This window comes from Colius striatus, chromosome 18, assembly GCF_028858725.1.
Source record: "Colius striatus isolate bColStr4 chromosome 18, bColStr4.1.hap1, whole genome shotgun sequence".
NCBI lineage: Eukaryota > Metazoa > Chordata > Aves > Coliiformes > Coliidae > Colius > Colius striatus.
This window is the reverse complement of record NC_084776.1, coordinates 1,331,443-1,350,744: the sequence shown is the minus strand read 5'-3', so window position 1 is coordinate 1,350,744 and position 19,302 is coordinate 1,331,443. Positions and strand designations below refer to the sequence as shown.

The 19,302-nt window shown below is 67.1% G+C and overlaps 5 protein-coding genes across 6 annotated transcripts; 3 read left to right on the top strand and 2 right to left on the bottom strand.

The window, feature by feature from the left end:
* The first annotated feature begins 4,519 nt into the window (after positions 1 to 4,519).
* On the top strand, positions 4,520 to 10,187 carry GPRC5C (G protein-coupled receptor class C group 5 member C). Of its 2 annotated transcripts, none has more exons than XM_062010853.1 (5): positions 4,520 to 4,574; positions 7,523 to 8,579; positions 9,126 to 9,220; positions 9,366 to 9,512; positions 9,635 to 10,187. In XM_062010853.1, exons 2-5 carry the CDS (start codon positions 7,565 to 7,567, stop codon positions 9,665 to 9,667), a joined length of 1,290 nt encoding a protein of 429 aa, XP_061866837.1. In that variant the 5' UTR covers positions 4,520 to 4,574; positions 7,523 to 7,564; the 3' UTR covers positions 9,668 to 10,187. The 2 variants fall into 2 exon arrangements, with proteins under 2 accessions (XP_061866837.1, XP_061866836.1); XM_062010852.1 differs by lacking the exon at positions 4,520 to 4,574 and adding an exon at positions 6,401 to 6,479.
* A 1,433-nt stretch (positions 10,188 to 11,620) lies between these two features.
* CCDC137 (coiled-coil domain containing 137) lies at positions 11,621 to 13,734 on the bottom strand. Its single transcript, XM_062010930.1, has 6 exons — positions 13,556 to 13,734; positions 13,163 to 13,293; positions 12,791 to 13,007; positions 12,432 to 12,514; positions 12,237 to 12,316; positions 11,621 to 12,060 (listed from the first exon to the last, which is right to left on the bottom strand). Exons 1-6 carry the CDS (start codon positions 13,684 to 13,686, stop codon positions 11,848 to 11,850), a joined length of 855 nt encoding a protein of 284 aa, XP_061866914.1. The 5' UTR covers positions 13,687 to 13,734; the 3' UTR covers positions 11,621 to 11,847.
* Positions 13,735 to 13,978: 244 nt separating this feature from the next.
* OXLD1 (oxidoreductase like domain containing 1) lies at positions 13,979 to 15,611 on the top strand. Its single transcript, XM_062010944.1, has 2 exons — positions 13,979 to 14,034; positions 14,273 to 15,611. Exons 1-2 carry the CDS (start codon positions 13,990 to 13,992, stop codon positions 14,660 to 14,662), a joined length of 435 nt encoding a protein of 144 aa, XP_061866928.1. The 5' UTR covers positions 13,979 to 13,989; the 3' UTR covers positions 14,663 to 15,611.
* A 1,201-nt stretch (positions 15,612 to 16,812) lies between these two features.
* Positions 16,813 to 17,301, top strand: PDE6G (phosphodiesterase 6G). The gene is made up of 3 exons (XM_062010960.1): positions 16,813 to 16,958; positions 17,065 to 17,105; positions 17,225 to 17,301. The coding sequence occupies exons 1-3, from the start codon at positions 16,813 to 16,815 to the stop codon at positions 17,299 to 17,301; spliced, it is 264 nt and encodes an 87-aa protein (XP_061866944.1).
* Positions 17,302 to 17,571: 270 nt separating this feature from the next.
* TSPAN10 (tetraspanin 10) lies at positions 17,572 to 19,220 on the bottom strand. Its single transcript, XM_062010976.1, has 3 exons — positions 18,938 to 19,220; positions 17,989 to 18,581; positions 17,572 to 17,901 (listed from the first exon to the last, which is right to left on the bottom strand). The coding sequence occupies exons 1-3, from the start codon at positions 19,013 to 19,015 to the stop codon at positions 17,595 to 17,597; spliced, it is 978 nt and encodes a 325-aa protein (XP_061866960.1). The 5' UTR covers positions 19,016 to 19,220; the 3' UTR covers positions 17,572 to 17,594.
* Between the last annotated feature and the right edge of the window lie 82 nt (positions 19,221 to 19,302).

Below are 19,302 nucleotides of genomic sequence, written 5' to 3'. Positions count from 1 at the left end.
AGCTGCCTCAGCTGATGAGATAGACCTAATTTGCAGTTAATTGGCACTCCCTGCGTCCTCTGCACCCCCCGGCCAGGGGCCCCGTGTCCATCCATCCCGCTGAGGAGCAGCGACCAACCCTTTCCCTCTCCAGGCTCCCAAGATCCCCCTCCCCACCGCGGGCACTGCTGCGGAGGTCAGATCCATGCCGAGGGGACTGGAATGACAGCACGGGCTGGGGCAGACGTGCCCTCCTTGCCCTCGGCGTCCTCGGCGGTCTGCGGCTACTGGGACTGGGACAGTCTGGGGTCTCTGTGGGGTCAGGGTCGGACTGGGTCAGGAGAGGTGCCCCGTACAACCCGCCCCCCGCCGGGCTCAGGACCCGTCCGGCGGCACTAGGACCCGGGGGTCGCGGCCCCACGGGAAATGCTAATTTTGGCGGGGTGAGGCGGTGGATTCTGACCAATCAAAACGCAGCGCGCATGTTTGGCCGCGCCGACCCTGGAGAACGCCGCTCTGATTGGGTAAAGCCTGGTCTCCTCTAGCCAATAGGAGCGCAGAGGCCGGGGAGGGGTGGAGCCGTCGGGGTTTATGAATGACGGGCCCGATCCGGGCGCGCGCAGTGCTACGCGCAGAGCCGCTGCTCGACCCTCGAGACTCTCACCCCAAACCCTCACCCCAAACCCACTCCCGTCCCCGCTGCCTCACCCAGGCCTGCCTCAGGACCCAGAAAAGGACCCCTCTGGCAGCCCGGAGGTGGTCACCCTTCCTTGGCACCTCTAGGACCGCCTCCTTGGGATCCCACTTGGCATCCCGGGACCCTCCTCTGGGTGCCCCCCCGGCCACCGCTGCGTCCTGGCGGGTGGCACCCAGGCCGGGCCGGCAGCCAGGGCTTCACCCGCCTGGCAACTGTCCAAGAACGTGGTGTTTTAATCCGGTTTTCTTCAGGGTGATAAACGGGGCCGGTGGGGGGATAAATAAGGATCATCTCCAGGAGCGGGGCAGCTCTGTGCTGAGGAGACGGGGATCCTCACCCCGGCGTCCCTCAGGGGGCTGGATCATGAGTGCTTTGTCCTGCAGCACCCGTGGCCACCCAGCAGCTCTGAATGTGCCGTCACAAGCGGAGATGGCGGCAGACTCAGGGCAATTGCCGCCGCGGGAGCCAAACCCGCCAGGCCCGCTGTGCCACGTCCCAGCTGAGCCCCCATCTCGGTGCCACCGAGGCCCCTGACCCTACCCGTCTTCCCTCGCAGCCGGTCGGTGGCGAAAGGCGATGGTGCTGGTGCCCAACAGTACGGCGGTGACACGGACCAGCGAGGGGATGGGGCTGGAGCCGGAGCCGTCGCCCTGCATGGTCGGCATCTTCCCCACCGTGTATTACAGCGTCCTGCTGGGGCTGGGGCTGCCAGGTGAGGGGGCTGGGGCTAGGGGGCTTCTATCGAGGGGGCTAGGACAGAGGAGCTGCCTGGCAGCCTGGGGGCTAGCACCCATCCTTCCTCGTCTGAGCTGTGCCTAGCCTGTGCTCTCAGCTGCCAGCACAGCCTCAGCCCCCACCTCAGTGCTGGAGCTTTTGGGGATGGGGAGGAGAGTCCTCAGGGCTGGGGTGGCCCCCTCCTGCTTTCCCTAGCCCCGGGCTGGCCTCTGCTGCGGTACTCAGCCCCACGTGGCAGGTGCTGCAACAGCAGGGACAGATGGTATTTGCATCGCTTGGGTTGACACAGGGAAGAGATTAATCAGCTCGGCAAATCCCCAGTGCACCGTGATATTTATAGCTCCCTCCCCCCTCATTGGGGTGGGGGCCATTCATCCCACAGCCCGGGCACCCCTGGGTGCTGTGGGGCAGCGAGCTGGGAGCCCTGGGGGAGGGTCTCACATCACTCTCCTCCCTCCAGTGAACGTCCTGACTGCCATGGCCCTGTCCCGCCTGGCCACAAGGACCAAGAAGTCATCGTACTGGTACCTGCTGGCCCTGACCACCTCCGACATCCTCACCCAGATCTTCATCATCTTTGTGGGCTTCATCCTGCAGACAGCCATCCTGGCCCGGGCGGTGCCCAGCGCCTTCATCCACACCGTCAACGTGCTGGAGTTCACGGCCAACCACGCTTCCATCTGGGTCACGGTGCTGCTGGCCGTGGACCGTTACGTGGCCCTGTGCCACCCGCTGCGCTACCGCGCCGTGTCCTACCCGCGGCGCACCCGCAGGATCATCGCGGCCGTCTTCGCCCTGGCTCTGGCCACGGGCATCCCCTTCTACTGGTGGCTGGATGCGTGGCGTGACGCCGACCCGCCCACCGCCCTGGACATGGTGCTCAAGTGGGTTCACTGCGTCACCATCTACTTCTTGCCCTGCAGCATCTTCCTGGCCACCAACTCCGTCATCATCCGCAAGCTGAAGCGGCGGAGGCGCTCGGGGGGCGGCCGGCCCCGCCTGAGCAGGAGCACTGCTCTCCTCCTGGCCGTCACCACCGTCTTCGTCGTGCTCTGGGCTCCCCGCACCGTCGTCATGATCTGCCACCTCTACGTGGCCTCGGTCAGGAGGGACTGGCGCGTGCACCTGGCCCTGGACGTCGCCAACATGGTGGCCATGCTCAACACCACCCTCAACTTCTTCCTCTACTGCTTCGTCAGCCAGACCTTCCGTCGCGCGGCGGCCGAAGTGCTCCGGGCTCACCTCTGGCACAGCCCGCGGCCCGGCGGCGGCCGCTTCCCAGCCCCAGCCCTGAAACAGCTGGAGCTGCTGCCCTGCACGGCCCTCTGAGCCAGGGTGGTGCTCAGCCGGGGGTCCCGGTGCTCCCCCAGCCCCCTGTGTCCCGCTGGGACCCAGTGACACCCAGCCCCTGCGATGCCTGTGCTCTGCCAAGCTGTGGGCGGTGCTGGTGCTGGTGGCAAGTGGAAGAGATTGTGCCCAAGCAGCTGCTTGTGTTTGTTTGTGGCCACCGGGCTGCAGCCCAGGGACTCGTGGCCACACCAGCACAGGCAGCTCAGCCCTCCCTGTGCTCAGTCCGCCGGGAATCTCTGCCTTGCTCTCACCTCTCTCCTGCATCAGCTCCAGCTCGTGCTGAACCCACACCTCAAAGGTCCTGGGGAGCCCACGGGCACAGCTGTCCCGTGGTGAGGGGTGATGAGTGCAGGTGAGCTCCTGGTGAAGCTGTGGTGCTCCTTGGGTGCTGGTGGGATGGTCTGTCCTCTATAAACTGCCACACTGAGACCAAAGCTCTGCCTGGATCTGGCTCCCTGTGAGCAGCTGGGTTGGGGGTACCCTGCAGCAGCTCCCCTAGGCACTGAGGGCCCTTCTGCCCAGCCCTGAGCCCTCAGCTCAGACCACCCTTGTGCCCACAGCATGCTGGGAGTGAGAGTCCATGGGGTCCAGCACCTGGCACGCAGTGAGACCCCATCTCTGGGCTCTGCAGGACCTGCCCCCAACCAATATAACCTGAAGCACACCCAGGAGAGCCACAGCCCCCAGGCACCCCAGGTACAGCCCAGCACAACATGCAGCATCTCCCACCAGTTGCATGGGAGGGGGCTCATGATGCCCCCCTGCATGGAATGCACCCAGCAGCAGTGCTGCCCTCACAGCTACACCAGCACTGAGCTGGTGGGACACTGGGTGAGTGGCCATGCTGTGCCAGCCTGCCCATCTCTGGCTGCCACCAGAGCAGCAGGGATGTGGCACCCATGGAGCTGGCACCTCCAACCTTCCACCCCACTCACCACTCTAATTCCCCTGTAAGATCCTTAGTGTAATCCCCCCAAACAGAGCAGCCTTTCTGCTCTAATTCCCCAGGGACCTGGCAGGACAGTACTTGGGGTGCCCTTTGGGGCAGGGGCTTGGGGATTTGGGATCCTCCTCTTGCCCACTGGAACTCCCCTCTGCCTGCCTCACAACCGAGGTGAGCCTCGATTTCCCCAAGGCATGGGGCTGACCCACACTGGCACCATCACACACCTCCCTGGGATGCAGCCAGACCTCTGGGCAGCCCCCCCCCTTACACCGGGCAGGACCCAGCTCTGCCGCTGCTCCTGGAGACGGGGTTAAAGCCCGACGTGGTGCTGTGGGTGGCACCTGGGAGGTGCTCGCTCCATTAATTCTGGCATCCGAGGAGAGCAGAACCGGGAAGAGATTAGATATTAACCCGGCCAGCGCTTCCCGCCCGGCAAGCCCCCATCCCGGGGGGGGGTTTCCAGGGCCAAATCCCACCCTGGGGCCCTTCGCTGGGGCCGGGGGCTCTGCCATCGGGGAGGTTGGCAGGAGCTGTGGCCCCGCTCCCGGCAGAGCGGAGCCGCCGCCGGCCCCCCCCTCGCCGACCAGCACTTATTTACTTGGAGAAGGAGGTGGAAACGTGCTGACCGCGTCTGCCGGCAGCGAGGGGCTCCGCTCCGGGCAGAACCGGCTGGGGTGGAAAACAGCTTCCCCAGCCGCGGGGAGGGAGAGCGGGGGCCCCCCTCCCCGGCCCCAGGTAGGGCTCCAGGCGCCCCGAGGTGAGCCGCTGCGGCTGCCTGTGCGGGAGCTGCCGCCTGGACGGGGCTCAGCCAGCCGTGCCACCGTGCCAGCCGTGCCACCGTGCCAGCCCTGCGGCTCCCGAGGAAAGGTAAGCCTGGAAAAAATGCGCCCTGCGTGCCGATGTTTTCGGAGTGAGAAGCCTGGCCCGGGTCCCGCTGCTGTGCCGAGCTGTGTCGCAGCCTCTCACCGTGGCTGCTGTGCTGGAGGCACTGACTCTGCCCGGTCCCACCACGAGGCCCGTGGTCCCCAGCCCACCCGGGGCAGCGGGAGCGGGCTCTGCCCTCACGGAAAGAGCTGTGCCAGGCACCGACCGCCCCGGCACACGGCTCAGAGCGGGACAGACGGCAACCAGTCCTCTGCAGCCAGAACACATGGTGGCATCACACCCAAGCCACCCCCCGGCAGGGTGTTCCTGCGGGACCCACCAAACCCCCAGCGGGGTGCAGCGAGGGCTGCAAAGCCAGGAGGGTCCGCACAGCACCGGGGGAGGAAATCACCCGCCGTGGGGGGGATGCAAAGACAAAGCCGTGCAGCCGCGGGGCAGCCTCGGGGGCACAGCGGCTGCGGGGGTCGCGGGGGGCCGGGTTGGGGGGGCTCGTGCTGAGTCAGCAGCCGGGAAAGCTGGCGGCCCCGCGGCGGAAGGAAGGAGCCGGCAGGAAGCTGCAGCGTGGCCCGGGTCTGGGGCAGCGCCGAGGCGGGGGCGCCAGCGCAGGCAGCCCACGCTCCCGGGGTCAGCAGCCACGGCTCAGCCTTGGCCAGGCTGGGTTACTGCCAGGCCCACGGGTCTGAGCCCTGGCTGGCTGGGGAAACTGAGGCACGAGAGGCCACTGCAGAGCCCGTCCATCCACACCGTGCTGCTCCAGTGCCATGCAGGGCACACACGTGTCCCGGCAGAGAGGGCTCATCCTCCCCAACGCCATCCCGAAGCCAAACGCTGTTTTGGAAGAAGGGCAGGAGGGTGAGGGGCCTGAGGGATGGCAGCAGCGGGTGCAGCACCCAACCCAGACACACCATCGGCTCCAGTGGGTGCCAGCCCTCCTGCCGTGGGTGCTGCTGGCTCAGCCTCTGCCTCCTGCTCTCCTGGGCACGTTGGATTTTCGTCTGCATCCTTCACACTCTTGCTTCACCCTCCCAAAATAGCAGCCCCTGTCTGGAAAGTTCCCCAGGGGCTGGCAGGGCCCCAGGTCCCCCAGGGCACCCCAAGCCTCAGGGGGTTTATCCCTTGAGCCCCAGGGATGGGGTGACTGTGGAGGGCCTGTTCCCGGGGCCACCCCTGCCAGGACAGGGACCACCCAGCCCTGCAGTTGCCCTGGCACAGGGCTGCCCTGGCCCCTCTCAGAAAGGGCTTTTCTGGGGCCCCGATGCCTTGCCAAGGGCTCTGGCTTTAGCCATCAGCTGACATTCCTCCGGGAGGCCCCTCCGTGCCCTGCTCGGGCTTTCCCAGCGGGAGGCAGCCGGGGTATCCTCACACAGCGGGACCCCCACCAAGCCCTGCTCCCACCCACGAGGTCGGTGCAAGACCCCGAGGGGCGATTCTGCCCCCAGCACAGGCACCCCCCGACCCTCCCCCCAGGGTCAGGGGCTGACCCAGCCCCTGTGGACTGAGACCCCACAGACTCATTCCACTGATCGCTCCCGTACCGAGCCATCCCCGCCCCCCTGGTTCCCCTTCCCCCCGCCCCCACCCGCCATCCCGGGCTCTGCCTCGGCTCCCGAGCACCCCGCGCCGCCCCCAGCCCGCTCCGTGCCCCCGGCGCGGCTGCTCCCGCCGGGTGCGAGACCCCGGTCCGGTGCGTGCGTGAGTCCCGTCGGTCTCCGGTGCGGCGGGGCAGGTCCCGGGCGGCCCCGGGCAGAGCCGCACCTCGGGGAGGGGCCGGGCCGGGCCGGGCAGGCGCGTACGGTGCGGCGGGACCGGGGCTGGCCCGCCGGCACGGCACGGCACGGCACGGCACGGCGGAGCGGGGCTGCAGCCGCGCACTGGGGGCTGGAGCCGGTGAGTGGGGCCGGAGAGGGGGTGAAGAGGGTCGAGGACTGCGGGGGGACCGGGAACCATAAGGGAAACGGGTGGAGGCTGGACCCGTCCGCCCCCGCGGGCTCGCCGGAGAGCTGAGGTCGGTTGTGGTGGAGTCTGGGGGCCGGTACCGGTTGGGAGCGGGAGGAAGCGGGTCGGTACCGGTTGGGAACGGCGTGGGAAGCGGGGCGGGGGGTCGGGAGGACCGGGCCGGAGCCACCGGGGAGCCGCGGTGCAGCCGGTACAACCCGCGGGGTCTCGGTCCCAGCGAGGTGCGGGGTCCCCTGTTCTCACGCCGCGGCGGGGGCAGCCCGGGCTCCGGAGCCGCTTGAGGGAGCCGAGGGGGTCCCGTCCACGGACTCTGCTCCTGCCCCACCTCGGGGTCACCTTGCCGGAGGTCTCCAGCTGGGTTCTCCCCTTTTCCCCCCTCCAGCAGTGGGGCTGCAGCTTCCTCACTGCCTCCTCTTCCTCGTGCCCACCCCCCCCCCCCCACCCCGAGGCCGCAGGAGTGGGGACAGGGACCCCCGTGCCGTGCCGTGCCAGGCTGCGGCTGCCTGCGTGCCAGCAGCGCCAGACACGGGACCAGCGCTGGGTCAGTGCCCGGAGCCAAAGGGGGAAGTGGGACAGGAGAAGTGGCAAGGGGAACATGGTGACACGCAGGGACAGCCCTGTCCCCAGGTGTTACCGCTGCTGCCTGGTCTGGACCCGTGTGGGATGTTGCTGGGGAAGCCAGCGGGCACCAGCGAGAGGGATCGGCACAGCACCGGAGCTGCCAACGCTGAGAGCACCTGGAGGGAGCATGTGGGGTGCAGAGGGGGGGCTGAGACCCCCCAGCTGCCACCAGCCTCTAGATGAGGAGCTGATGTGGGACGTGTCTGCCCAGTCCCATCTGGGGCTGCTTTGGGCACAGACGGGGCTCACCGGGACCCCATCGCTCGCCGTGGGCCTGGAGATGGCACATGCAGCACCAGGAGCTGAGCTGCAGGCACCGGTGCCCGTTTCCTAATGCCCTCTCTGTCCCACAGGCTCTGTGGACGCCCTGCTCAGCACCCGTGCCGCGGTGCAGGATGGGCGCTGCGGTGCTGCCAGCAGCCTCCTGCGTGCTGCTGGCCCTGCTCCCCGCAGCCAGCGGGCAGACCAGCCCTCCCTCCGGCTGCGGCACCGACCTCTCCTCCCTCTACTACAACCTCTGCGACCTCTCGGCAGCCTGGGGCATCGTGCTGGAGGCCGTGGCCAGCCTCGGCGTGGTGACCACCTTTGTGCTCACCATTGTCCTGGTGGCCAGCCTGCCCTTTGTCCAGGACCCTCAGAAGAAGAGTCTGGTGGCCACTCAGGTCTTCTTCCTCCTGGGCACCTTCGGGCTCTTCTGCCTGACATTTGACTTCATCGTGGGGCCGGACTTCTCCACCTGCGCCTCTCGCCGCTTCCTCTTCGGCGTCCTCTTCGGTATCTGCTTCTCCTGCCTGCTGGCGCACGCCGTGGCCCTCAACTTCTTGGTGCGGAGGAACCGTGGCCCGCGGGGCTGGGTGACGTTGGCGGTGGCCCTGCTCCTCGCCTTGGTGGAGGTCATCATCAACGCCGAGTGGCTCATCATCACGGTGGCGCGGCCGGAGGGCGGCTCGCCGGACCCTTGCCGGCTGGAGGACGCCGACTTCGTCATGGCGCTCATCTACGTCATGTTCCTGCTGGCGGCTGCCTTCGGCACGGCCTGGCCGGCCCTCTGTGGCCGCTACGGCCGCTGGCGCAAGCACGGCGCCTTCATCCTGGCCACCACCAGCCTCTGCCTGGCCATCTGGGTGGCCTGGGTGACCATGTACCTCTACGGGAACCAGCTGGTGGGTGAGAAGCCCGGTTGGGATGACCCCACGCTGGCCATCGCGCTGGTGTCCAACGCCTACGCCTTCCTCCTCCTCTACGTCATCCCCGAGGTGACGCACGTGACGCGGCGCAGCCCCGACCTGCCCTTTGAGGATGACGTGTACCCCACGCGTGGGGTGGGCTACGAGACCATCCTCAAGGAGCAGAAGTCACAGAGCATGTTTGTGGAGAACAAAGCCTTCTCCATGGATGAACCCTCCTTCGGTAGGCACCGGGGCTCACCGCGGCCCCTCTCGCCCTGCAGCGGGGCCAGTGGCGGGCACCGGGGCTGGCAGTGGCGGCGAGACGTCTGGCCACGACCTGCCCGGCATCATCAGCGCCTGCTGTTGTGGCTCCCAAAAACCCGCTGGGCTGGGTCTACCAGTTTGGGCTGAGCTCAGCCAGCGGTGGCAGGGGTGCTCCCTCCCCGGCACGAGGTGCCCACAGCTCCCGGCTCTCTCCCCGGCCACCACGTTCCTTCCTAATAGCAGAAGCGATGGCACTGTGGTGGCACTCGTCAGACCTTCCAATAACACAGGTGCCAGCCCTGCCCAGCAATGGTGTCTGCAGCCCTTGGGGCAGGGTGGCTGCTCCCCAGAGGCCCTGCAACAACCAACCCCGCAGCTGGCCTTGGGCTGTGACAGAAACCCCAGGGACACTCCTCCTGTCCCCTGGGAAAAGCTGCTGAGTCAGCTCGTTAAACCTGCTAATGAGGGCATGGGCGGGGGGAAGCCTCTGTGACCCCCTTCAGCAGCCCCTGTGTGTTTGCAGGCAAGAAGCCCGTGTCCCCGTACAGTGGCTACAACGGGCAGCTGCTCACCAGCGTCTACCAGCCCACCGAGATGGCTCTGATGCACAAGGCGCCGGTAAGTACCACGGTGCCACGCGGCACCACGGGCCAGCCGGGCTGGGGGCGGGTGTGGGGGGCTCCCCTGTGCTAGTGAACGCTATGCCTGGGGGGGTCACTTCCTCCCCCGGTGCCCCTGCAGCCCCTTGCCCTTTGCCCCACAGACTGAAGGTCCCTACGACGTGATCCTGCCCCGCGCCTCCACCGCCAGCCCGGCGGCCGGCAGCGCCAGCTCCACGCTGCGAGCCGAGGACGCCTTCGCGGCACAGGCCCGGCACACCGGCAGCCAGCGGGATGGCAGGAGCTGCCAGGTGGGTTAATGTGCACCGTGGCAGGCGGGGAAGCGGGCACCCCGGGGGCAAAGTCTGTCCCTGCTGCTGCGTCTCCCTGGCACACGCTGTGCCAGCCCAGCGCCGCCCCGCTCTGCCCACAGGTGCCGTCACCGTACGGCAGGAGCCGCTGGTGAAGCCTTCGCCGTGGCACAGCCGTGGTCACGCTCCCAGGGCCTCGCCAGCCACCTCCCACTGCTCCCAGCCGGCAGCCGGAGCCGGTTCCTGCGCAGGGGACACCCAGGACACGGACTCCACACCCCTCTGCTGGCCCTGCCCCGAGGACAGAGCCGTCCCCTCGCTGCCTTCGTGACACACGGACGCCCCAGCCCCCAGGCTGAGGAGCTGGTGGGACTCCTGCCAGGGGCTCCCACCCCCCCGCCATCCCACCCCAGGGCACAAGGTGATGTGAAGATGTCCCCAGCTCTGCCTCCCGCTGTGCCTCAGTTTCCCCGTTGCTGGGGAAGGGGAGGCTGCTTAGAGGCTGGGGGATCAGTGCCTTGCTGGGCTTGGGGACCCGGCCCCCCTCAGCTCTGGCTGCCTTCTGAGTGCCTTCCCCCCTCAGGGATCCCTCCCAGGGAGCAGGGGGGGAGTGGGGCCCCTCACCCTCCTTCTGGCTTTCTCTGTCAGTTTTTCCTCTTCCCCCTTTTTTCAGGTCAGCCCCAATAAAGGTGGTTTTTCCTACGTGGTGCTGTAGCAGACGGCCTGTGACAGGCAGGGGGTACCCCAAAGGTTTCCACCGCGGTGCCAACGGGCTCAGCCCCACATCCCCCTTCCCAGGGGTGGGGAGGTGATGGGAAGCAAAGGGAGGGCTCTGGGCAGAGCCCTCAGCATCCCCCAGCCCCATCTCTGGCTCCCCTGCAGCAGCCTGGGCCGGGGCCAGGCACACAGACGGGGCTGGGGGCTGGCAGGGCGGGCAGATGGGCGGCACGGCGGGAAGCAGCATGGCACAGAGGACGTGCCAAGGTCGGGGTGGTTTCTGCTGCCCAGATTGCTTTTCCCCTCTGCAGCGATTTCTCCTGGCGGGCAGGAAGGCTGCGGCCCTGGCCCAGCAGCACCATCAATTATTCAGGGGCTTAAATGGCTCCGTGAGGGGCAAGTGGGTGACCTGCTCTCCTTGAGCTGGAGCTGTGCAGGCAGCAGTGGGGCCTCAGCGCTGGGCAGAGCTGTGCCAGCTGCACCAGGGATGCACCCACAAGGCTTTGGCACGTGCCATGTCCCGGCTGTGCCCTTGCCAGCCGGCACGTGCCCGTGCTCCGGGCTGCAGAGCCGTGGAGGGATGGCAGCAGCAGCTGGTTGTTGGCAGCGGGATCTGGCTGCGTCACCCGTGTTTACCTGCCTCAGGGACATCTCCAGGCAGCACCAGGCACTCGACGTCCCCAGGGCCGCTGTCACCGCCGTGTGCCCTCCCTGCTGCTGGCAGAGGCATCCAGACAAACGAGCAGAGGCAGTGCCGTGGCTCAGCCGTGGCAGGGGCCAGGAGCTGCGGTGGCTGCGCTCCCCGTGCGTGGCCCCAGCGCCTCCGGAAGGCTGCGAGCCCAGGGCTGCCGCCCGCAGAGCCGCACCAGCCCCGCTCCAACAGCCGCGGCTTTGTGTGGGCGCCGCGGCACACGGGGCCACCCGACAGCACGGCCTTTGTCCCCTGCAGGTGAAGCCATGGAGGGGCAGAGACGGGCCGTGCTGGGCTGGGAGAAGCCCCCCAGGCCCCGGGAGCTGGCGAGGGGGCTGTCAGCCGCAGTGCCAGGGCTGGATGGCACATGGCCATGGGCATGGGGCTGGGTGGTGATGCTGAGGGCTGAGGGCAGGGCGGTGCTGGGGAAGGTGGCTCTGTGCAGGTGAGGCTGTGGGGCTGGCTGCAGAATGTTCCCCAGCCCCATCCCCTCGCTCTCCTCCAAATGGGAGCTGGAGGGGTCACTGCCAGGCACTGGAGTGCCCAGCAACCAGGGGCCTGTCCCCAACCTCAGCCAGGGCCAGCCCAACAGCAAGGACATGCCCACAGCTGCCAGCACAACTGGCACAGCTGTGTCTCCTCCTGGCTGCAGGGCAGGGCAGGGCAGGGCAGCAGAGACACGCTCACGCCATCAGCACTCAACAGCACTTTTACTACAAACAGGTCCATGGCACCGCAGAGATCCCAGCTCCAGCACTGAGCCCCTGGGGTGCCCTGAGCTCAGATGCAGGGCTGTGGGGTGCCCTGAGCTCAGATGCAGGGCTGTGGGGAGCCCTGAGGCTCAGCAACAGAAAAGCAGCATCAGTCCAACCATCTCCCTCAAGTCCTGGGCTGCTGTGCTGCCTGCACGTCCCCTTGGGCAGCTCCTCAGGGCTGGGCTCTGCGCCCGGCCTGGGCACTGCCCCCTGCTGCCTCCCGCTGCTGCTGCTTGCGCCTCTGGATGTCCCTGTAGGCCTGGATCACTCGTGCCCTCTCCTCCTCCAGGATGCGCCGCCGGGCCATGGACACCGGCGCTGCCAGGGATGCCGGGCTCTGGCCTTGGCCCAGGTGAGATGTCAGGAGGAGCTGCTTCCGACCAGCCTGAGGACAGAGATGGGGCAGCTCAGGGAGGAGGAAGGATAAGAAAGGCAGGATGGGGCTCTAAGGAAGTGCCAGCAGGAGGCTGAGGCCACCATTGCCCTTCCAGGCCCATTCCCAGCCCAAGGGAGAGGAGGGGACCCAGCCGAGGGGCTGAGCCACGGCCCCCCACAGCTCACCCGTTGCGCCGGGCCCTGGCCCCTGGGCCGTGAGGTGATGGTGGGCGGCTGTGTAACCACCTCCCCGAACGGCACCGTGTCTGAGGGAGGGAAGCGAGTGCCAGGTCAGGCGTGGGCTCCCAGGACATGCTGCTCCCCATGAGCTGCTGGGGTGGAGGGGAGGTCACTCCAGCCCCCCCACTGCACCAGACCCACCTTGGAACAGGCTCTTCTCCAGCATGGCCTCCTTCTTCTCCTCCCTCTTCTTCCGAGCTTTTTCCAGCTTCTTATTCTGAAACCTGAAGAGCTGCGTTAGGGCTCGTGGCTGGACACAGAGTGAGAAAGCATGTTCTGACCTCATGGGATCCCAAAAACACTTGGAGGCCCTGAGCTCCCCCATAGCTCCAGCCCAGCAGGAGGGGGAAGCAGGCCCACGGCCCCGTGGTGAGGAGGCCCACAGCCCTCCCCCCACCCCTCAAGTCACTGCTGGACCTACGCTGCCAACACAGCCAGCACAGCCCCTGAACCAAGCTGAGCCTGTCCAGCCCCTGCAGCCATGGTGGCCTTGCTCTCACTCTTTCTTCCTCTTGGACTTCTCTGGAGCTGTCGCCTCCTTCTCAGGCTCCCGCTGCAGTTGGTTCTTGGTGAGGAAGAGGACGCGCTGCACCTCCTGCTCCATGCGGCACACGTAGGAACGCTCCGACTCCCCCTTCCCCCTCCTGAACTTGGGCACGGGGATGTCTCCCTGGGCCTTGGAGACCTTTGGCTTGGGCTTGGGCTGCTGCTTCTTCTCTAGGAGAGACGGGTGACATTACTGCAGCAGTGAGAGCATGGGGGTTCCCTGCCTCTGGCAGGGCAGGGACGGGACATCACTGGGGGCAGTGGGATGCCTCCAGCTGCACCGTGGGCTCCTCAGCACCACAGCTCGGGTCAGCTCCACCTCCCACCTGCCGGCCGCCTCTTCCCGGGGCCGGGGCGTTTCATGGCCTCTCGGCTCTTCATGAGCTCCCGCAGGCGGAAGGGGATCTCCTGCTCATCGGGGTGCTTGGGCTTCATGTTGTCCACCTTCTTCTCCTTCCTGGAACAGAAGGAACACGGTGTAAGCTCCGCTCTGAGGCACCAGCCCACGGGCGTGGCGGGACACGGGAGAGACCCGGGCGTGGTGCGACAGCGGGGCACATGGACCTGGCTCGGTCACGGTGGGTCGCGGCGATGCGCGTACAGGGGGACCCTGGCACCCATCCCCCAGAACCGATCCCTGACACCGCCCCCGCGTGGAACCCGCCCCGAAACCGGGAGCCAGGCGCGCCCGATCCTCACCGCGTTCCCCGGGCACTGACCTGCCGCGGTGCGGGACGGCCAGTCCCCGCCCCGGTGCCGGTCCCTGCCCTGACCTCTGCCCATGTCCCGGCCCCGGTCTCTGTCCGTGCCCCGCTCTCGCTGCCGGGCCCGGGCCGCGTCCCCGGGCCATGGCTCCGGCGCTGTGCACGCGGCCGCCGCGCCGCCACTTCCGCCTCCCGCCTGCCCTGGCCACGCCCCCATTGGTTACGCGCCATCCACCACGCCCCCACTGGCCACGCCCTCCATTGATGCGTATTGGCTGGTCACGCCTCCTCCCATTCACCACGCCCCCGCTGTCCACGCCCCTCCCGTTTTGGCTCCACCCCTTCCTCCCTATTGGTTCCTCCCGGACTCATTATTAACCCGCGTCGGGTTGCTATTGGCTGGGAGAGCTGCCGCTCGCGGAAGGGCGGAGCCAGGGCGCTGCGGCCGGATGTTGCTGCGGGGAGCGCGCGGGCTGGCGGGGGCGCGCCGCGGGGTGAGGGGCCGTGTTGGGCGCTGGGGGTGGCGTACGGGGCAAGGACATGTTGAGGGTGGGGAGAGAAAGAGTGTGCTGGGGATGAGGCGGGGGGGCTGGGATGGGGAGCGCTGTGTGAGCTGCTGGGGGGTTGCTGGTGCTGGGATGGGGGTACACGGGTAGCAGGGATGGGGGTGATCCGTGGGGTGCCCCCACGTTTTCCCCCTGGCTGGCGTCAGTGCGGGGTTGTGGTCCGCAGGAGCCCCTGGACAGCAGCGGCCGGCGCGGGGGGGCGCTCAGGGGAGGAGCTCTGCACCCTCACGCCCCTAACGCCTCCGGCCTCCGAGAACTTTCGGACACCCGGGCAAAGGACGGCGGCGCCTCGGCCGCCGCAGGGAGTAACGTCGGGACGCAGGGCAGCCCCCCGGGTGACGGGCCAGGCCCTTCCCCCCCGCTGCCCCCCCCACCCACGCACTGCTGCGGGACCGGCTGCCCCAACTGCGTGTGGGTCGGGTACGTGGAGGAGCTGCTGCTGCGGTACCGCGACGGAGGGGAACGGGCCTTGGCGGCCGTGGAGGAGCACGTGGAGGACGAGAACATTAAAATGATCCTGAAGATGGAGATCAGGCTGCGCATGCAGAAGGACTGAGCCTCCCTCGGCCCCCTAAACCAGCGGCTGACCCCCCCCGGGGGCCTCTGCTCCCGACTGGCTGCTGGGAGACGAACTCGGCTTATTTATTTATTTGTGTATGGTGAGCCCGGGGGGGGTGGGGGGTTGAGAGTGGGCAGCAGCTCAGGCCTGTCCTCAGCCTGGGATTTCCCAGCAGCCAGACACGGTGCTCCCCTGGGGTGGAAAATCCCATCCAAGGGCAGCCTGGCATGTCCTCCCCCCGCACCAGCCCTCCCTGTGCTGCCTCCTCCTTGCCCTCCCCAGCATGAATTTTAAGCACGTTCTGTATCTTGGCTGTGACCTGGTGACTGGGGAGGGCTGGGGTGTTATGCCAGATCCCCCACACCACCACTGTGTTGGAACCTCCCCTCCCTACCAGCACCCTAAGCCTCTTAGGGGCTTCTCTGTGTGAAGGGCTTGCAGGAGAGGCACCGGGGCTACCGGCCCCTTCCCTGGGCAGCGTGCAGCCCCAAGCACGTGGGGCCCGGCAGCCTCCTGGGGAGGGCACTGTCTCCCACTCCAGTGCTGAGGTCACAGACTGATGAGCTGTTGTTTACAGTGCCTTTTCCTCCTCCATTGCCTTTGCCATATCTTAAAATCCCACAAATTTGGCCCAGCTCATTCCCTCTCCATCCTGCCTGGTTGGGCTGAAAGACTCAAAGGATCTTGGCCCTCAGCGGCCCCCACAGGACCCCCCCTATACTTCCCCAAGGAGCCACAAAGCTCTTGAGGAGTGCAGGCTAATGAACCTCAAGCTGGAAGCAGCCATTAACACCACGACCTTGCTCAATTAACACCAGAGTCCTGCTCTCTGCCGGTTCTGCCAGCTCCATAAATGCTCCCAGATCCCTGTAATCCTATTTGGTGGAGTCCAACTAATTGCAATTAGTGGCAGGGGCTGGAGTTCAATTAAAGTGTACTGAGATCATTCCTTTTTGTAATTGCTTTAGTGGTGGGATTAAGGGAAGCTGGGGAGTGATACTGTCCTGGGGACACTGGGCAGGGGTGCTCAGCCCCGGTATTCCCCAGCATGGGCTGCCTGCCCCATTGGGGTAACCCACAGAGGGTGTTTGGTCCCCATGGAGACCTGGGGGTCCCCTCCATGCTTCTGAGATCCCCAGGGTGGTCTCTCAAGGAGGGGAGATCCCACTTGACCAGTTTGGGGAGAGGAGGCAAGACCCCTCTCCTCCACCCCTGAGTGAATTGCAGCCCCACCTGCTTCAGTCCCAGCAGCACTAATCCAGACACCCCCTCCCCATCCACCCACGTCCCCATCCCACTGGGGCAGAGAGAAGGACATCAGATTACCCCTTTGCAAAGAAGGGACAGAAATAATCCTATTACCCCAGAGCAGGATAAAGCTGCCCTTCCCCAAAAGCCACCCAGAGCGTCTATAGGACGGGAGCGGGACGGAGGGTCTCCTGCAGAGCAGCATCGGCCTCGGGCACCGCAGCAGCTGCGTAAGTCGGGGGCTCTGCTCCATGGCACTGGGGCTCCTGGGGCTGGGAAGGGCACCTCTGGCATCTCTCCCTTCATACCCAGGACCATACTCAGCTTCTGGGCTCCACAGCGGAGCCAAACCCTCTTGCACCGATGCCAGGGGCATCGCCGTGCCATGAAACTCCCTCCCCCAGCCCATGGCTGCCATGCCTATAGGAGGGGTTCACAGAAGGGGTGTACCATGGTCCCCAAAACCCATCCCACTACAAACCAGCCCTGAAGGACACCCTGTTCCTGCAGCTGCACATGCAGCTCAGCACGGAGGGGCTCCCAGCACTGCTGGTGAGGGGCTCCCTGGGTGTCACATCCAGGCTGGGGTGGGGAGCAAGGGCTGGAGGAGCTGCCCCAAGGAGCTCTGGTGCTCCCAGGATGCCCCTCCCTGGATTCCCTCAGGGGAAAGGGGATTAGCAGGCTCTGAGGTGGACTAAGTCAAGGTCATGGGGAGGGGGCTCTGGAAAGATGATCCACTGAAGGCTGAGGGGTCCCAGGGCAAGACAGGGTGGGAGAAGAAGCCAGTGACCCCCCCCCCCCCAGCATCTCTCGCTCAGGTGTGAGGAGCCGTCCTGTGCCAGCACCGGGCCCCCAGGCACAGCCACGAGCCGGGGCAGGCTGCCAGCCCCGGCACAGCCATGAGCCTGGAGCCTCTCAAGCCGGAGATCAAATCAGCCACGAGGGTGACGGGTGGACCTGCCACCCCCCGGAAGGGACCACCCAAATTCAAGCAGAGACAGACGAGGCAGTTCAAAAGCAAGCCCCCCAAAAAGGGGGTGCAGGGGTGAGTGGGGCAGGGCCTCAGCGGTGGGGGGATGCAGCCATAGGTACCAGCCTTGGGGCTGGGGGCTGGCGGAGGGGCAGGGCAGACATTCTCCCTCTCTTTGCAGGTTTGGTGATGACATCCCGGGCATGGAGGGGCTGGGAACAGGTAGGAGGGGCCCGTCCCCCACTTTGCCATGGTGGGGGGATGGGGCTCACTGCAGGTACAGCACCCTGGGGCTGGGCTGGGGGGAGGCTGCAGTGACTCAGTCTCTCTTCTCTCCCCAGACATCACCGTCATCTGTCCCTGGGAAGCCTTCAGCCACCTGGAGCTGCACGAGCTGGCCCAGTACGGCATCATCTAGGCTGTGGCCACCCTCACCCACCCCCTAGTGCTGCGTAGGGAGAAGCTGTGCTGTCATCAGAAACCTCATTAAACCGCTCATTAAAGCTCAGAAGGAGCGCAGGAGCCTCGTGTCGTGGTCCGGGGCAGGCAGGGTCGCGGATAGAAAGTGTCTCCCCGCGGGGTGGGGTGGGATGGGCAGGACACAGATGGGGCTCAGGCTTCTGACAAGGTTTATTGTGGGCTGAACCTGCTCCTACACCAACACCCAGAGCCCCACAGTGTCCCTGAGCCCCGGTGGCAGCCAGCACACCCTCAGTCCCGCCCTCCCACGGCTGCCATGTCCCTGAGCATCTTCAGTGCCATGAGCACACCGACGGCCTCGACCAGCACCAGCACGGCCGCGCCGGCCACGATGCCGCCCGCCTGGGCACGGAGCCAGGCGCTGAGCCGTGCCACGCAGCCCTCCAGGTGTACCACGGTGCCGGCCGCCACGTCCCCCAGGCGCAGCGCCCCAAAGGCACACTGGGCATTGGCCACGGTGCCGTTCTGCCAGGGGTCCAGGCAGCAGGAGGCAGGGACGCTGCAGGCCTGCACCCCCGGGGCACTGCAGTTGAAATACCTGCGGGGATAAACAAGGAGAGACGTGTCTGGGCAGGTTCCCGAGGCAGGGACAGACGCCCCCTCCCGCCACTGCGCCCCGACTCACGGGTTGGTCTCCCAGTCGCGGTAGGAGCCGAGGCCGCAGCAGCTCAGGCTCCGCTGCACCTCGTCTACCAGGAAGCGCAGGTCGGGCTCATCCTGGTAGCGCAGGAGGCAGAGGAGCAGAGCGTCCCGCAGCCCGTCCCGCAGCCGCTGCCGCGCCGCCAGCAGCAGCAGCCCCCCCAGCACCTCCAGCCCCGCGAACGCCAGCACGGCCCCCACGAAGAAGCGCAGCAGGCAGGGGCTGGAGCGGAGCGAGCCCAGGCAACCGGCCAGGGAGATGGTGCTGGCTCCCAGCCCCGCCAGCACAAACAGCAGCATGGGGTCGGAGCCCAGCGGCGCCAAGCGCTCGCCTGCCAGAGAGCCCTTGGCTACCAGCCCCCACAGCCCCACGGCCAGGGCCAGCAGCCCCAGCAGGAGGAAGAGGAGGTTCCAGAGGAAGGCCAGGTACCGCACACACTGGCTGAAGGTGCTGGGTTTGGAGGGGACAGGGTACCACTCCCCAGGGTCTTGCTCAGCTGTGGCAAGATCTGTGTCCCCAGCCAGTGAACCATCATCATCATCAGAGGAGGAGTAGGGCAGCTCCACCAGCCTGGACTCCTGCACGGGCAGATGAACACTCACAGCCCTCGGGGCAGTCCCAGCTGACTCCCAGAAATGCATTTCCCACCCCACACCAGCCCAAGGCTCCCACGGGCTCCTGCAGCCGCCACACACCCCCTGTGCAGGGTGCCCCACATCCACCCCCCACACACACCACCCTGCCCATCAGACCTCGAGGTCTGTGGAGGATGTGGCAGAGACCCTGCTCCTAACAGGGACCCCCAGACTCACGCCTGCAGAGCCCCCCAGGGGTGTGAGTCCTGCAGGCATGGAGCCAGCACCCTGGCAGCCAGCGGCTGGGCGCTACAGGCCGAGTGTGGGCTGAGGGTCCTGCGGGAGGGGACAGGGGTTACCTGGGACAGCAGCCGGGTGCTCTCCCCACTGCCATCTGCCCCACGGGGCCCGCAGAGCCGCCCTCTGCTCAGCGCCATCCTGCTCGCAGCCCCGCGCTGGGCCCGGGCAGTCACACCTCCGTCATGTGAGGGGCTGTGGCCGCCTCTTAAACGGGGCTGCGGCTCTCGGCCCCGCGGCCGGGCTGGATGCGGCCCCGCCGCAGCACCCGCCCTCGCTGCCCTGCTGCTGGGGTCCGTAACGAGGGCACAGCGGGAAGGCGGCGGCCCGGGGGGCACCGGGGGGGCACAGCCCCTGCCAGGGCCCACGTCCCGCCGCCCGGCCGCTGAGACGCCCCCCGGGACCCGCCGCGGGGGGCGAGGGGGGC

Excerpts from the sequence above, each read along its gene's own strand:
- GPRC5C (XM_062010853.1), top strand. The coding sequence starts at position 7,565 with ATGGGCGCTGCGGTGCTGCCAGCAGCCTCCTGCGTGCTGCTGGCCCTG. Across the intron at positions 8,580-9,125 it reads CATGGATGAACCCTCCTTCG|GCAAGAAGCCCGTGTCCCCG; the intron begins GTAGGCACCGGG and ends GTGTGTTTGCAG. Across the intron at positions 9,513-9,634 it reads GGGATGGCAGGAGCTGCCAG|GTGCCGTCACCGTACGGCAG; the intron begins GTGGGTTAATGT and ends CTCTGCCCACAG.
- CCDC137 (XM_062010930.1), bottom strand. The coding sequence starts at position 13,686 with ATGGCCCGGGGACGCGGCCCGGGCCCGGCAGCGAGAGCGGGGCACGGA. Across the intron at positions 13,008-13,162 it reads CGGGAAGAGGCGGCCGGCAG|AGAAGAAGCAGCAGCCCAAG; the intron begins GTGGGAGGTGGA and ends CGTCTCTCCTAG. Across the intron at positions 12,061-12,236 it reads GCCAGGGCCCGGCGCAACGG|GCTGGTCGGAAGCAGCTCCT; the intron begins GTGAGCTGTGGG and ends CTCTGTCCTCAG.
- OXLD1 (XM_062010944.1), top strand. The coding sequence starts at position 13,990 with ATGTTGCTGCGGGGAGCGCGCGGGCTGGCGGGGGCGCGCCGCGGG. Across the intron at positions 14,035-14,272 it reads TGGCGGGGGCGCGCCGCGGG|GAGCCCCTGGACAGCAGCGG; the intron begins GTGAGGGGCCGT and ends TGTGGTCCGCAG.
- PDE6G (XM_062010960.1), top strand. The coding sequence starts at position 16,813 with ATGAGCCTGGAGCCTCTCAAGCCGGAGATCAAATCAGCCACGAGGGTG. Across the intron at positions 16,959-17,064 it reads CCCAAAAAGGGGGTGCAGGG|GTTTGGTGATGACATCCCGG; the intron begins GTGAGTGGGGCA and ends CTCTCTTTGCAG. Across the intron at positions 17,106-17,224 it reads CATGGAGGGGCTGGGAACAG|ACATCACCGTCATCTGTCCC; the intron begins GTAGGAGGGGCC and ends TTCTCTCCCCAG.
- TSPAN10 (XM_062010976.1), bottom strand. The coding sequence starts at position 19,015 with ATGGCGCTGAGCAGAGGGCGGCTCTGCGGGCCCCGTGGGGCAGATGGC. Across the intron at positions 18,582-18,937 it reads GCACCCGGCTGCTGTCCCAG|GAGTCCAGGCTGGTGGAGCT; the intron begins GTAACCCCTGTC and ends CTGCCCGTGCAG. Across the intron at positions 17,902-17,988 it reads CGCGACTGGGAGACCAACCC|GTATTTCAACTGCAGTGCCC; the intron begins GTGAGTCGGGGC and ends TTATCCCCGCAG.